The sequence below is a fragment of the Boleophthalmus pectinirostris genome, unplaced genomic scaffold, assembly GCF_026225935.1.
Source record: "Boleophthalmus pectinirostris isolate CB_2022bp ecotype Guang Dong unplaced genomic scaffold, ASM2622593v1 HiC_scaffold_18, whole genome shotgun sequence".
NCBI lineage: Eukaryota > Metazoa > Chordata > Actinopteri > Gobiiformes > Gobiidae > Boleophthalmus > Boleophthalmus pectinirostris.
Window position 1 is genome coordinate 9,400,931 of NW_026571133.1, and position 16,443 is coordinate 9,417,373.

The following is a 16,443-nucleotide window of genomic DNA, read 5'->3' on the forward strand; positions in this document are numbered from 1 at the left end:
AACTTGGTCTGGTTTGGTCTCTGAAGATACAAAGGTTTAATGCCATACTGGGAAACATTCCAGACAAAGCAGTAACATCTCCAAGAAGAAGAGCATTTGCCGGACCTTCCTCCATAAAAATTACACAATGCACCTTTAAAATGTGTCTATGTTCTGTTCTCAGGTGGACCCAGAGCCGTACTACCAGGCCTGTGTGCAGGAGTCTTGCTCGTGTGAGTTTGAGGGGAGGTTTCTGGGCTTCTGTACCGCTGTGGCCGCTTATGCCGAGGCCTGCAGCCACTGGGACGTCTGTGTGGACTGGAGAACTCCTGATCTATGCCGTGAGTGTGATTTATTTATCTTTAACAATTACAGTGGAACTAAACATCAAAAACATTTTTTTGCTAACTGTGTAGTGTTTGACTAGTACTGTCTACTGTCCCTAGTCTTTTTAGTCAATAGTTATATTTGCAGCCTCTAGTGACCGCTGCCTTGAATAAAGACGGCTGTTTCCCATATTTTTAAAGTTAAATTCCTCAAAATGGCACCGATAACACACAGCAGATAACCAAGAATCACACCCATATTTCATATTTGCATTTTTTGGCCCACATTGTTGGAGTTAAATTTGCTCAGGCACGCATTGGAGTAATGATTGATTTGATACAAGGAAATATTATATTCAATTTTTTTGGCATTTGGTTTGGCATTTGGAAAGTGTACTTCTGTTAACTATAGAAACCAAGTTTACACTATTAAACACTGACCAAGTATTTTTATTTCTCTTCAGCGGTGTACTGTGACTACTACAATGAGCACGACCAGTGTGTGTGGCACTATCAAGCTTGTGGTCAACTGCTCACCTGTGGCCAAGACGAAGACTTTACTTATAAACTAGAAGGTACAAAGGCTTGAAATGCCAAACCATATTTAATAATTCATAGTTTTTAATGTGTCAAACAGTAACGTTTTAAAGAAGGAATATTGTTATAATATTACACTGACATCTGTAAAATTATGTCAAAGGTTGTTATCCCAGATGCCCTGAAGAGAAGCCGTATTATGATGAACATACTGGAAAATGCACAGATTTGCGAAAGCTGTACTTGTTATTTCAATGGGACTGTCCTAGATCCGGGGACCAGGGTCTTAATAGATCTGAGAGAATGGTAAGTGATTACAAATGTATCAGAAATTTGAAGAAAGTAAAAGTAGAAGCTAACTGCTACTCTTATTTTGTGCTTTGTAGCAACTGTCAGAATGGAAAAATTAAGTGTAGTAAGTATATTTTTATGAAGTATGTCATTTAAAGGAACAGTAGTGCTTTTTAAGAGCTACATACAATCACAGCTTCACCTGGGTTGCCAGCATGGAGGGTTGCCAGATCCTAAATCAACAAATAATGTACACAATAATAAGTTATTCTCAGTATATTGACACACCTGGCCTCATTTGAAAGCCCAAATGTGAGGCTTATTCTGCTCTTTCAGAACCTAAACTCCAAATTCTAACATAAACAATATTGCTCTAAAGCAGAGGTGGGGACATACAAGTCGTGACTTGGACTCGAGTCAGACTTGAGTCACTATTTTCAGGACTTGAGAGTTGACTTGATGAAATGGACTAAGCCTTGGGACTTCGATTTGGACTTGAAGGTCAGTGACTTGGGACTTGACTCGGACTTGAGGCCTGTGACTTCAGAAGACTTGAAAAGCACTTTTTAAATCAGATTTTTTTCTATTCTGACCGTAATGATTCACACTAAGATCTTGTCAATACATTTAAAAAGGAAAAATTAACTAAATTATTTTTTATAACTCTTATATACTTTGTAAATACTCATATATAAATACACTATGGCTTTTTAAGTGCAATTTATCTTAAAATTCATATAAATTGCAAAAGTCTAAGTACTTTGGTTTAAAGACTTGAAATGACTTGAAGCTCAAAGCAGATGACTTGAACTTGACTTGGACTTATTGGCCAGACTTGACTTGGACTTGCCAGTATTTGACTTAGGACTTGACTCGGACTTGAGTTCAAAGACTTGAGACTTACTTGAGACTTGCAAAACAAAGACTTGGTTCCACCTCTGCTGTACAGTATTTCTGATGAAGAATAAATCAGCACTAGTCACCAGTAAGAGCTATTATTGCTTTGCCTGGAATGTTCCACAGTATGGCTCTGTTCATGTCTGTGTCCATGGAGAGAAGTTACAGGTCAGGTCTGTGGAGAGGCAAGGACGCATGCTTGTCAAGATAAAATTAAAACAGACATCCAAGATTATGTGTTCGGTTCCATACTGTGGAACATTCTAGATAAGAACATCTCCAAGACAAGCAACTGACAGACCCTCCATCTGTTACATCAAAAGTTACATAATGCAGCTTTAAAAAATGTTTCTCTGATCTACAGTCCAAATAATTGACATGTCAAGATTATATGAAGCGTTAATTAAAAAATACACTCATAATAATAATAACAGAAATTTAACTTAATGTAACTTAACTACATTTTTCAAACCAACTCTTATTGTCTTTTTTTCCCAACAGCACCTTCCTCCACCACGGCTCTACCTACTACAACTACTACTGCTACTACTACTATTACTGCACCTACAACTATTTCTACTACTACTTCAACTTCTACTGCACCAACCACAACTTCAACTACTACTACAACTGTACCCCCCACTGCTTCACCAACTACTACTGCACCAACCACTACTTCAACTACTACTACAATTAAACCCCCCACTACTTCAACTACTACTACTACTACTACTGCCACACCTGCTACAACTGTACCCCCCTCTACTTTGATTACTACTACAACTGTATCCCCCACGACTTCAACTACTACTGCAACAACCACTGCTTCATCTACTATAACTGTATCCCCCAAGATTTTTACTTCAACTACTACTACTACAACTATCCCACCCACTACTTCATCATCTACTACTGTACCAACTACTACTTCAACCACTACTACAACTGTACCCCCCACTGCTTCAACTACTACTACTGCACAACCACTACTTCAACTACTACTACAACTACCCACACTACTTCTCACTACTACTGCACCAACTACTACTTCAACCACTACTACAACTGTACCCCCCACTGCTTCAACTACTACTACTGCAACAACCACTGCTTCATCTACTATAACTGTATCCCCCAAGATTTTTACTTCAACTACTACTACTACAACTACTACTTCAACTACTACTACAACTACCTCACCCACTACTTCATCATCTACTACTGCACCAACTACTACTTCAACCACTACTACAACTGTACCCCCCACTGCTTCAACTACTACTACAATTAAACCCCCCACTACTTCAACTACTACTACTACTACTACTGCCACACCTGCTACAACTGTACCCCCCTCTACTTTGATTACTACTACAACTGTATCCCCCACTACTTCAACTACTACTGCAACAACCACTGCTTCATCTACTATAACTGTATCCCCCAAGATTTTTACTTCAACTACTACTACTACAACTACCCCACCCACTACTTCATCATCTACTACTGTACCAACTACTACTTCAACCACTACTACAACTGTACCCCCCACTGCTTCAACTACTACTACTGCAACAACCACTGGTTCATCTACTGTAACTGTATCCCCCAAGATTTTTACTTCAACTACTACTACTACAACTACCCCACCCACTACTTCATCATCTACTACTGCACCAACTACTACTTCAACTACTACTACAACTGTACCCCCCACTGCTTCAACTACTACTACTACAACTACCCCACCCACTACTTCATCATCTACTACTGTACCAACTACTACTTCAACTACTACTACAACTACCTCACCCACTACTTCACCAACTACTATTGCACAAACCACTACTTCAATTACTACAACTAACACGCCCACTACTTTAACAACTACCACTGCACCAACCACTACTTCAAGTACGACTACAACTAAACCCCCCACAAATTTGACTACTACTACAACTGTACCCACCACTACTTCAGCCACTATTACTGCACCACCCACTGCTTCATCTACTATAATTGGAACCCCCTGGATTTTTACTTCAACTACTACTACTACTACTACAGCAGTTCCCCCCACTGCTTCAACTACTGCTACAACTGTACTCCCCACTACTTCAACTACTATTACAGCTGTACCCCCCACTAATTTGACTACTACTACAACTGTACCCACCACTACTTCAACTACTACTACAACTCCTACAACAACAATCATAACTACCACAGCAGTACCAACCACTACTATTATTCCAACTACTATGGGTACTTCAACTTTGCCTACTACTACAACTACTGTGCAAACTACTGCAAGTACTACAACTACTACAAACTGGACCACAACTAGTTCTCCAACGACAGAAAGTAAGATAATTGTTTTTGTTTTGTTTTGTTTTAATTTCAACATCTGCATAACATTTTTAGAATTAACTAAATTTGTTGTTTGAAATGCTACTAACAGTCAGGAGCACAGAAATTCAGCTATTTTAGAATATTATTACACTCATAATGTTACCAAAAATTCTAGTTCTTGCATGACCATTAGTATATATTTTTACAATTATTTATATAAAAAATTATTTAATATAAAAGTAATAACATTCTTGGTTTTCCACATTGACCCAAAACGTGTAGTGGGCTCATTGGTACTCTTTGCCAAAATCCTAGCTAAAGATGTGACCCAAATACAGAAAAAGTTTATTTTTGAATGAAATTAACCAAATTTTACAAAACATTTTATATGTATTTTAAATACTCAGTGTAGACAGTTTGTAATTATAGAATGTATATCTAATGTATTACACTGCAGTCAAAATACATTAACATAGAAATTACTGAGATATTCTGATATAGTTTAGGAAAATATAATAGTTTATGAAATATTGTTGGTCTATCCACAAAAAAATATGTGACTATATACTATAATTCGTCTCTGTAGGACCTTGTGAGTGTGTTAACTTGAAGACCAAGCAGAAGTGGGCATGTGGAGAGACCTGGATAGAGGACTGTGATTATGTGACCTGCACTAACAGTGTCCTGCAGCTTACTCCAGTGACGTGTCCAGAATATTCCCCTCCCAACTGCCCCAGAGGTCTGATCGTGAATGTGTCCGATGGATGTTGTGAACGGCCAATGTGTGACTGTAAGTTTACCCAAATTTTACACAGTGTTTCCAACAGGTTAATGCTAAGACTATGGACGCACAAGCGATATTCAGTATTTCAATAATTTTATTGTATACAATATTTTGTTGTTTAAATGTCGCTTACTGCCTCTACTGATAAAAACAAAAAAAAAACACTGATTACACATTGAATATACTTACTACTATGTGTTTATGATAACACTACAAGTATAAAGTATCATTTTGTTTTACCAGTTTTTTTGCTCAGCTTGTTTTTAGATTATGGGGAAGAACAATAGACTATGGGAGGCCACCACTGTCTCCACTGCCATCACTCTCTTATCTAGTTTCTTTGTACTATGTAACTAAGCAGAAAATATCTGAAAATCTTAGTATCTCAGTATTTTGACAAACAATTATAATATTTAGTATTTTGTAATGCTTTACTTTAGAAAGACCCAAGCAGCATTACTTCATAGCGGCAGAGTGGTTAGCTCTCCTGCTTCCTCCCTCTGTCTCAGGGCAGCAAACCAACTCTACCTGAGAGTATGAATACATGAACTTCTCCCAATCCAGCTTTTTCAGTTCCAATACCGATTCTGATACTATGGCTTTAAGTATCTGCTGTTACCTGATAAACAAATCCTTTAAACAAAAACTAAAATAAGACTAAACTGATTCAAATGCATTATGTAACTTTTATGTGTCTCCTTAGTAACTACAGAACAACTGTCTGTAAATAAAAAAATATTATGAGTCCTTTTGTCCCGACTATGACCACTAAATAGTCCATCCATTTTCTTCCGCTTATCCGGGGCTGGGTCAGTGGGGCACCCCACACTCTATCTCTCTAAGGGAGCGCCAAGCCACCTTGCAGAGGAAACTCATTTTGGCCCCTTGTATCCGCAATCTTGTCCTTTCGGTCATTCCCCAGAGCTCATGACCATAGGTGAGGGGAGGATTGTGGATTGACAGTAAATCGAGAGCTTCGCCTTTCAGCCCAGCTCCCTCTTCACCAAAACGGTTTGATACAGTGACCACATCACTGCAGATGCTGCACCAATCCGCCAGTCAATCCATCCTCCCCTCACTCATGTACATATTTGAACTCCTCCAAATGAGGCAGGGGCTCTCCACCCACCCTCTCTCAAAATACTGATAGTCTTATTACATCAATTTATATGACCAACTAGGCTACTGACTGACTGAACCCATGTTTGGAATTTTTCAGTTTTGGTATCAGATCAGTGCATCCCTTTCAGAGATGTATATTACATTCAGCTACAGCTATGAATAGAGACTGGAAAGAGTATTTTTTGGCCTTTTAAAATCAGAAATTGTACATTCATACAACCTACGATCTAATCATTTAAAATCGTTAATGATCAGCTTGATGCTTTTCAAATGAAAGATCTACAGCCAATCCTCTGTCAGTAAAAGCTTTTAAAAAGCCTAGTGTAGTTTATTTTTTAGTTTAGTTTTAATTTTCTTTATTTAGTTGAGAGAAATAAATTTGATTGTTTTCAGTATTAAACAGGACTGATTTAAAGTCTGTCTTGTTTATGTTCATGGCCTCTCTTTCTTATAGGCCGCTGTGAGCTGTACGGAGACCCCCACTACATCTCATTTGGAGGCGTAACATTTGATTTCCTTGATGACTGCACATATGTCCTGGTGGAGGAACAGTTCCCTCAGTACANTTTTGTTTTGAACTGTACATTTGTGGACGCTTCTATATTATAAGTCATTTAAATTTTACAGTTTACAATGAACAAAATGTAAAATCAATCAATCAAACTTTATTTATAGAGCACTTTTCATACAAAAAAATGCAACACAAAGCAATTAATTTATTATTGCACATATCTGATTACTAATTAAACCCCCCAAAATCTGAATTTCTCTTGTAACTTTTTGATTGAGGGTCTGTCACCTGCTTGTTTCTGTGGATATGTCATTGCTCTGCCTGGAATGTTCCACAGTATGGCATTAAACAGCTCTACGTTTACGTTTATTCAATTACAGGTGGTTTTATAGCTCAAAAATACCTTGAAAAACAGGCATTCTCAACTGTGAACGGGGTCGCCTCTCCACAGATTTGACCTGCAACTTGGTCTGGTTTGGTCTCTGAAGATACAAAGGTTTAATGCCATACTGGGAAACATTCCAGACAAAGCAGTAACATCTCCAAGAAGAAGAGCATTTGCCGGACCTTCCTCCATAAAAATTACACAATGCACCTTTAAAATGTGTCTATCTTCTGTTCTCAGGTGGACCCAGAGCCGTACTACCAGGCCTGTGTGCAGGAGTCTTGCTCGTGTGAGTTTGAGGGGAGGTTTCTGGGCTTCTGTACCGCTGTCGCCGCTTATGCCGAAGCCTGCAGCCACTGGGACGTCTGTGTGGACTGGAGAACTCCTGATCTATGCCGTGAGTGTGATTTATTTATCTTTAACAATTACAGTGGAACTAAACATCAAAAACATTTTTTTGCTAACTGTGTAGTGTTTGACTAGTACTGTCTACTGTCCCTAGTCTTTTTAGTCAATAGTTATATTTGCAGCCTCTAGTGACCGCTGCCTTGAATAAAGACAGCTGTTTCCCATATTTTTAAAGTTAAATTCCTCAAAATGGCACTGATAACACACAGCAGATAACCAAGAATCACACCCATATTTCATATTTGCATGTTTTTGGCCCACATTGTTGGAGTTAAATTTGCTCAGGCACGCATTGGAGTAATGATTGATTTAATACAAGGAAATATTATATTCAATTTTTTTGGCATTTGGTTTGGCATTTGGAAAGTGTACTTCTGTTAACTATAGAAACCAAGTTTACACTATTAACACTGACCAAGTATTTTTATTTCTCTTCAGCGGTGTACTGTGACTACTACAATGAGCACGACCAGTGTGTGTGGCACTATCAAGCTTGTGGTCAACTGCTCACCTGTGGCCAAGACGAAGACTTTACTTATAAACTAGAAGGTACAAAGGCTTGAAATGCCAAACCATATTTAATAATTCATAGTTTTTAATGTGTCAAACAGTAACGTTTTAAAGAAGGAATATTGTTATAATATTACACTGACATCTGTAAAATTATGTCAAAGGTTGTTATCCCAGATGCCCTGAAGAGAAGCCGTATTATGATGAACATACTGGAAAATGCACAGATTTGCGAAACTGTACTTGTTATTTCAATGGGACTGTCCTAGATCCGGGGACCAGGGTCTTAATAGATCTGAGAGAATGGTAAGTGATTACAAATGTATCAGAAATTTGAAGAAAGTAAAAGTAGAAGCTAACTGCTAAACTTCTTATTTTGTGCTTTGTAGCAACTGTCAGAATGGAAAAATTAAGTGTAGTAAGTATATTTTTTATGAAGTATGTCATTTAAAGGAACAGTAGTGCTTTTTAAGAGCTACATACAATCACAGCTTCACCTGGGTTGCCAGCATGGAGGGTTGCCAGATCCTAAATGAACAAATAATTTAATCAATAATAAGTTATTCTCAGTATATTGACACACCTGGCCTCATTTGAAAGCCCAAATGTGAGGCTTATTCTGCTCTTTCAGAACCTTAACTCCAAATTCTAACATAAACAATATTGCTCTAAAGCAGAGGTGGGGACTTACAAGTCGTGACTTGGACTCGAGTCAGACTTGAGTCACTATTTTCAGGACTTGAGACTTGACTTGATGAAATGGACTAAGCCTTGGGACTTGATTTGGACTTGAAGGTCAGTGACTTGGGACTTGACTCGGACTTGAGGCCTGTGACTTCAGAAGACTTGAAAAGCACTTTTAAATCAGATTTTTTTTCTATTCTGACCGTAATGATTCACACTAAGATCTTGTCAATACATTTAAAAAGGAAAAATTAACTAAATTATTTTTTATAACTCTTATATACTTTGTAAATACTCATATATAAATACACTATGGCTTTTTAAGTGCAATTTATCTTAAAATTCATATAAATTGCAAAAGTCTAAGTACTTTGGTTTAAAGACTTGAAATGACTTGAAGCTCAAAGCAGATGACTTGAACTTGACTTGGACTTATTGGCCAGACTTGACTTGGACTTGCAAGTATTTGACTTAGGACTTGACTCGGACTTGAGTTCAAAGACTTGAGACTTACTTGAGACTTGCAAAACAAAGACTTGGTTCCACCTCTGCTGTACAGTATTTCTGATGAAGAATAAATCAGCACTAGTCACCAGTAAGAGCTATTATTGCTTTGCCTGGAATGTTCCACAGTATGGCTCTGTTCATGTCTGTGTCCATGGAGAGAAGTTACAGGTCAGGTCTGTGGAGAGGCAAGGACGCATGCTTGTCAAGATAAAATTAAAACAGACATCCAAGATTATGTGTTCGGTTCCATACTGTGGAACATTCCAGATAAGAACATCTCCAAGACAAGCAACTGACAGACCCTCCATCTGTTACATCAAAAGTTACATAATGCAGCTTTAAAAAATGTTTCTCTGATCTACAGTCCAAATAATTGACATGTCAAGATTATATGAAGCGTTAATTAAAAAAATACACTCATAATAATAATAACAGAAATTTAACTTAATGTAACTTAACTACATTTTTCAAACCAACTCTTATTGTCTTTTTTTCCCAACAGCACCTTCCTCCACCACGGCTCTACCTACTACAACTACTACTGCTACTACTACTATTACTGCACCTACAACTATTTCTACTACTACTTCAACTTCTACTGCACCAACCACAACTTCAACTACTACTACAACTGTACCCCCCACTGCTTCACCAACTACTACTGCACCGACCACTACTTCAACTACTACTACAATTAAACCCCCCACTACTTCAACTACTACTACAACTGTACCCCCCACTGCTTCACCAACTACTACTGCACCGACCACAACTTCAACTACTACTACAACTGTACCCCCCACTGCTTCACCAACTACTACTGCACCGACCACTACTTCAACTACTACTACAATTAAACCCCCCACTACTTCAACTACTACTACTACTACTACTACTACTGCCACACCTGCTACAACTGTACCCCCCTCTACTTTGATTACTACTACAACTGTATCCCCCACTACTTCAACTACTACTGCAACAACCACTGCTTCATCTACTATAACTGTATCCCCCAAGATTTTTCCTTCAACTACTACTACTACAACTACCACCCACTACTTCATCATCTACTACTGCACCAACTACTACTTCAACTACTACTACAACTACCTCACCCACTACTTCACCAACTACTATTGCACAAACCACTACTTCAATTACTACAACTAACACGCCCACTACTTTAACAACTACCACTGCACCAACCACTACTTCAAGTACGACTACAAATAAACCCCCCCACTAATTTGACTACTACTACAACTGTACCCCCCCACTATTTCAGCCACTACTACTGCACCACCCACTGCTTCATCTACTATAATTGGAACCCCCTGGATTTTTACTTCAACTACTACTACTACTACTACTACTACTACAGCAGTTCCCCCCACTGCTTCAACTACTGCTACAACTGTACCCCCCACTACTTCAACTACTATTACAGCTGTACCCCCCACTAATTTGACTACTACTACAACTGTACCCACCACTACTTCAACTACTACTACAACTCCTACAACAACAATCATAACTACCACAGCAGTACCAACCACTACTATTATTCCAACTACTATGGGTACTTCAACTTTGCCTACTACTACAACTACTGTGCAAACTACTGCAAGTACTACAACTACTACAAACTGGACCACAACTAGTTCTCCAACGACAGAAAGTAAGATAATTGTTTTTGTTTTGTTTTAATTTCAACATCTGCATAACATTTTTAGAATTAACTAAATTTGTTGTTTGAAATGCTACTAACAGTCAGGAGCACAGAAATTCAGCTATTTTAGAATATTATTACACTCATAATGTTACCAAAAATTCTAGTTCTTGCATGACCATTAGTATATATTTTTACAAATTATTTAATATAAAAATAATAACATTCTTGGTTTTCCACATTGACCCAAAACGTGTAGTGGGCTCATTGGTACTCCTTGCCAAAATCCTAGCTAAAGATGTGACCCAAATACAGAAAAAGTTTATTTTTGAATGACATTAACCAAAATTTTACAAAATTTTTTTATATGTATTTTAAATACTCAGTGTAGACAGTTTATAATTATAGAATGTATATCTAATGTATTACACTGCAGTCAAAATACATTAACATAGAAATTACTGAGATATTCTGATATAGTTTAGGAAAATATAATAGTTTATGAAATATTGTTGGTCTATCCACAAAAAAATATGTGACTATATACTATAATTCGTCTCTGTAGGACCTTGTGAGTGTGTTAACTTGAAGACCAAGCAGAAGTGGGCATGTGGAGAGACCTGGATAGAGGACTGTGAATTATGTGACCTGCACTAACAGTGTCCTGCAGCTTACTCCAGTGACGTGTCCAGAATATTCCCCTCCCAACTGCCCCAGAGGTCTGATCGTGAATGTGTCCGATGGATGTTGTGAACGGCCAATGTGTGACTGTAAGTTTACCCAAATTTTACACAGTGTTTCCAACAGGTTAATGCTAAGACTATGGACGCACAAGCGATATTCAGTATTTCAATAATTTTATTGTATACAATATTTTGTTGTTTAAATGTCGCTTACTGCCTCTACTGATAAAAACAAAACAAAAAACACTGATTACACATTGAATATACTTACTACTATGTGTTTATGATAACACTACAAGTATAAAGTATCATTTTGTTTTACCAGTTTTTTGCTCAGCTTGTTTTTAGATTATGGGGAAGAACAATAGACTATGGGAGGCCACCATTGTCTCCACTGCCATCACTCTCTTATCTAGTTTCTTTGTACTATGTAACTAAGCAGAAAATATCTGAAAATCTTAGTATCTCAGTATTTTGACAAACAATTATAATATTTTGTATTTTGTAATGCTTTACTTTATAAAGACCCAAGCAGCATTACTTCATAGCGGCAGAGTGGTTAGCTCTCCTGCTTCCTCCCTCTGTCTCAGGGCAGCAAACCAACTCTACCTGAGAGTATGAATACATGAACTTCTCCCAATCCAGCTTTTTCAGTTCCAATACCGATTCTGATACTATGGCTTAAAGTATCTGCTATTACCTGATAAACAAATCCTTTAAACAAAAACTAAAATAAGACAAAACTGATTCAAATGCATTATGTAACTTTTATGTGTCTCCTTAGTAACTACAGAACAACTGTCTGTAAATAAAAAAATATTATGAGTCCTTTTGTCCCGACTATGACCACTAAATAGTCCATCCATTTTCTTCCGCTTATCCGGGGCTGGGTCAGTGGGGCACCCCACACTCTATCTCTAAGGGAGCGCCAAGCCACCTTGCAGAGGAAACTCATTTTGGCCCCTTGTATCCGCAATCTTGTCCTTTCGGTCATTCCCCAGAGCTCATGACCATAGGTGAGGGGAGGATTGTGGATTGACAGTAAATCGAGAGCTTCGCCTTTCAGCCCAGCTCCCTCTTCACCAAAACGGTTTGATACAGTGACCACATCACTGCAGATGCTGCACCAATCCGCCAGTCAATCCATCCTCCCCTCATTCATGTACATACTTGAACTCCTCCAAATGAGGCAGGGGCTCTCCACCCACCCTCTCTCAAAATACTGATAGTCTTATTACATCAATTTATATGACCAACTAGGCTACTGACTGACTGAACCCATGTTTGGAATTTTTCAGTTTTGGTATCAGATCAGTGCATCCCTTTCAGAGATGTATATTACATTCAGCTACAGCTATGAATAGAGACTGGAAAGAGTATTTTTTGGCCTTTTAAAATCAGAAATTGTACATTCATACAATCTACGATCTAATCATTTAAAATCGTTAATGATCAGCTTGATGCTTTTCAAATGAAAGATCTACAGCCAATCCTCTGTCAGTAAAAGCTTTTAAAAAGCCTAGTGTAGTTTATTTTTTAGTTTAGATTTATTTTTCTTTATTTAATTGAGAGAAATAAATTTGATTGTTTTCAGTATTAAATAGGACTGATTTAAAGTCTGTCTTGTTTATGTTCATGGCCTCTCTTTCTTATAGGCCGCTGTGAGCTGTACGGAGACCCCCACTACATCTCATTTGGAGGCGTAACATTTGATTTCCTTGATGACTGCACATATGTCCTGGTGGAGGAACAGTTCCCTCAGTACAACCTCACCATCGCTGTGGACAACTACTTCTGTATTGAAGGCCTGGACGGCTCCTGTGTGAAGGGTGTGATAGTCAAATATAAAGGAAAGACGGCCACGCTCTCCATTGACTCATATGTAGTTCAGGTCTGACTTGGTTTTTGAGTTTGCAATTCTCAACTGGTTTGTAGACCTGTGTAACTTTAAACTTCTTTTGATATTGAACAGCTGATACTTACAAGGCCCATATTAGGCTATTTTCTGATCTATGTTGTTTCCTCATCAAAAACACACCATGAGTTGTGTTTTGTTTTATTCACACGTGTTTAACACACAAATCCTGCATATTTAGGCTGAGCTCTTCTCTCAAACTGAAACTCTGTTCCACCTTGTGATGTCATGTGGTAATAAAGGAAGTGATCCACTGTGTTTTTCCATACATCTTCACTATAATCATTTGGATGATTTCAGCCCTAGGATTGTCAGTCTCTGCTGAACTAAAGGTAAAATACTGTAAGGTAAGGTAGCCATACTAGGTTGTCAAAACCCAATCTTGACAGATTTCAGAAGCTCAGCAGGGTCGGGCCTGGTTAGTACTTGGATTGGAGACCGCTGGGAAAATCAGCAGCCACAGGGGGGCGCCAGTCACAGAAACTGCTGTTGTGTCCTTAGGCAAGGCACTTCACCCACATTGCCTAGTATGAAAGTGGTGTATGTGTGAGTGATGGTGGTGGTCAGAGGGGCTGATGGCACAGATTGGCAGCTGTGCTTCAGTCAGTTTGCCCTAGGGCAGCTGTGGCTACAGCAGTAGCTTACCACCACCAAGTATGGAGGGAATGAATAATGAACTGTAAAGCATCTTTGTGACTTATGCCTGTGAAAAGTGCTATATAAATTGAAAAAACTTACTAAACTTACTAAAAGGTAAGTATCACTTCATGACATCACAAGGTGGATCCCAATTTTGGGTGTTTGAGATGTGGATTACTCGAACATGAATGAAACAAAACACAACTCCGGGTATGTATTTGATGAGGTAACACCATTATAACAAGGCTAAAAGCTCAGAAGTGTACATTTTAACTTTAACCTTTAAACCAGCTTTTATTGTGTATGTAGAATGATATGGCACTAGATGTTCTTACTGTGAACATGGTCACCGCTCCACTCATCAGACATGTACCTGGTCACCGGCTTGTCTCCATGGAGCTAGATATGATTATCGCCATACTGTGGAACATTCAAGGCAAAGCAATAACATCTCAAAACAATCTTAACATATATTATAAACATATTATATTACAAAAATTAGGTTAATGGACACTATTATTTATTTACATTGTTAGTGACGTGTTATGTGTTGCTAAACATATTGACACCCAGTAAAATAAATGCAATCTTGCAATTAAAAGTCCTCACAACCTCCAGATTAGTTAATTTAAAACATATATATAATCTCTTTCCACTGTGTCCTCCAGGCATCTTTGAACAGCGAGTTCATAGAAGTTCCTTTTGAAGAGCCTGGGTTCAGGTTTGAATCGACGGGATACGTGACGACGCTGGTCCTGCCTGAGATCCGCTCATACGTCAGCCTCACGCCCTCTTTCTCTCTGGTCATCAGTCTGGCCATGGAGAACTTTGGCTACAACACACAGGGACAGTGTGGTGGGTACCGAGGAGGAGGCTGTATGGATAAAGAGAGAGAGGGGAGAGAGAGGGAGAGACAGAGGGAGAGACGGACGGAGAGACAGAAAAAGAGAGTGACACAGAGACAGAGAGATGAATTGATAAAGAGATGAAGAGACACATACCACATACAATATTTTCAGCCAAATTCAGCAGGCTAGAACCGGGCCTGGCTTAATGTAATCCTACTCTAGAAACACATATCCCACAATGCATCATTCATTTCTTTATATCTCTAATGCATGATAATGATGATTTTATGATGACTTAATCTGAACTCTCTACACAGGTGTGTGCGGAGGTGAGTCCTGTATTCGGCCTGGGGGATACATTGAAGAAGACAGTTGCTGTGACAAAACAGCTTATGACTGGATTTATGAAGACCCCCAAAAGCCAAAGTGTGTATCTGCTCCGAGAGACATCCCCTGTGGTGCTCCCACTCCAACACCCCCCTGTTCCCATTCACATCCACTCTGTGAACTGCTCAACGAACAGTGAGTTTAATACACAAACAAGACAGACTTGATAAAAGTGCTGTGCTTATCACAGGTTAGTGAGGTACAGTACTTTTTCACTAAAATAGTTAACATAATTATATTTTAAATAAGATTTTACAAAAAAAAAAAAAATCCCTGCTTTTATCAAAGTTTATTTAATTTTGTTAAAGAAGAAGACAACATTACTTCCTAGTTGATATGACATATAGGCAAGGCAAGGCAAGTTTATTTGTATAGCACAAAGTAATTCAAAGTGCTTTACAGAATAAGAAATACATTAAAATCACAATAAAAACAAATAAAAACATAAATCATCACAAAATTTAACATTAAATTAAAAGAGAGAGAGATATTAATTAGATAAATTAGAGAGAAGAGTGCGAAGAGTCCTTTCAGTCATATGCACAGTGAACAGAACCCTTTTGAGCCTGGATTTAAACAGCGTCAAAGAAGAGGCCTCTCATGTTCAGGAAGACTTTTCCAGGTTTTAGCTGAGTGAACTTGAAACGCTGACTCCCCTTGTTTAGTCCTGACTCTAGGCACCAGCAGGAGGCTGGTCCCTGAGGTCCTCAGAGTGCGAGATGGTTCATATGACACTAACATGTCAGAGATGTACTTTGGTGCTCGGCCATGGAGAGACTTGTACACAAACAGAGCCGCTTTAAAGTCTATTCTCTGAGCCACAGGAGCCAGTGCAGAGACCTGAGTACAAGACTTATGTGCTCGTACTTCCTAGTTTGAGTAAGAGCTTATATCATAACTGTTACCAAAGGTGTGTTAACAAGGGGCAAAAGACTACTAAAAAGTAGACTAATAAAAATAGGCGATAACATCTTCACCAAGTCATACTTACAAACACAAACTTGTC

At 38.4% G+C, this 16,443-nt stretch overlaps 1 protein-coding gene across 1 annotated transcript in view; it reads left to right on the plus strand.

Moving 5' to 3' along the window:
• The window catches only part of LOC110154425 (mucin-19-like), a 33,462-nt gene extending 17,886 nt beyond the window's left edge, over window positions 1–15,576 (plus strand). The window contains 13 exon segments of the mRNA XM_055153896.1: window positions 164–320; window positions 770–880; window positions 1,006–1,073; window positions 1,075–1,148; window positions 1,229–1,257; window positions 2,532–2,972; window positions 4,969–5,172; window positions 6,743–6,789; window positions 7,425–7,581; window positions 8,031–8,141; window positions 13,304–13,539; window positions 14,871–15,057; window positions 15,368–15,576. Of these exon segments, the coding sequence (XP_055009871.1) occupies window positions 164–320; window positions 770–880; window positions 1,006–1,073; window positions 1,075–1,148; window positions 1,229–1,257; window positions 2,532–2,972; window positions 4,969–5,172; window positions 6,743–6,789; window positions 7,425–7,581; window positions 8,031–8,141; window positions 13,304–13,539; window positions 14,871–15,057; window positions 15,368–15,576 (2,031 nt within the window).
• The last annotated feature ends 867 nt before the right edge of the window (window positions 15,577–16,443 follow it).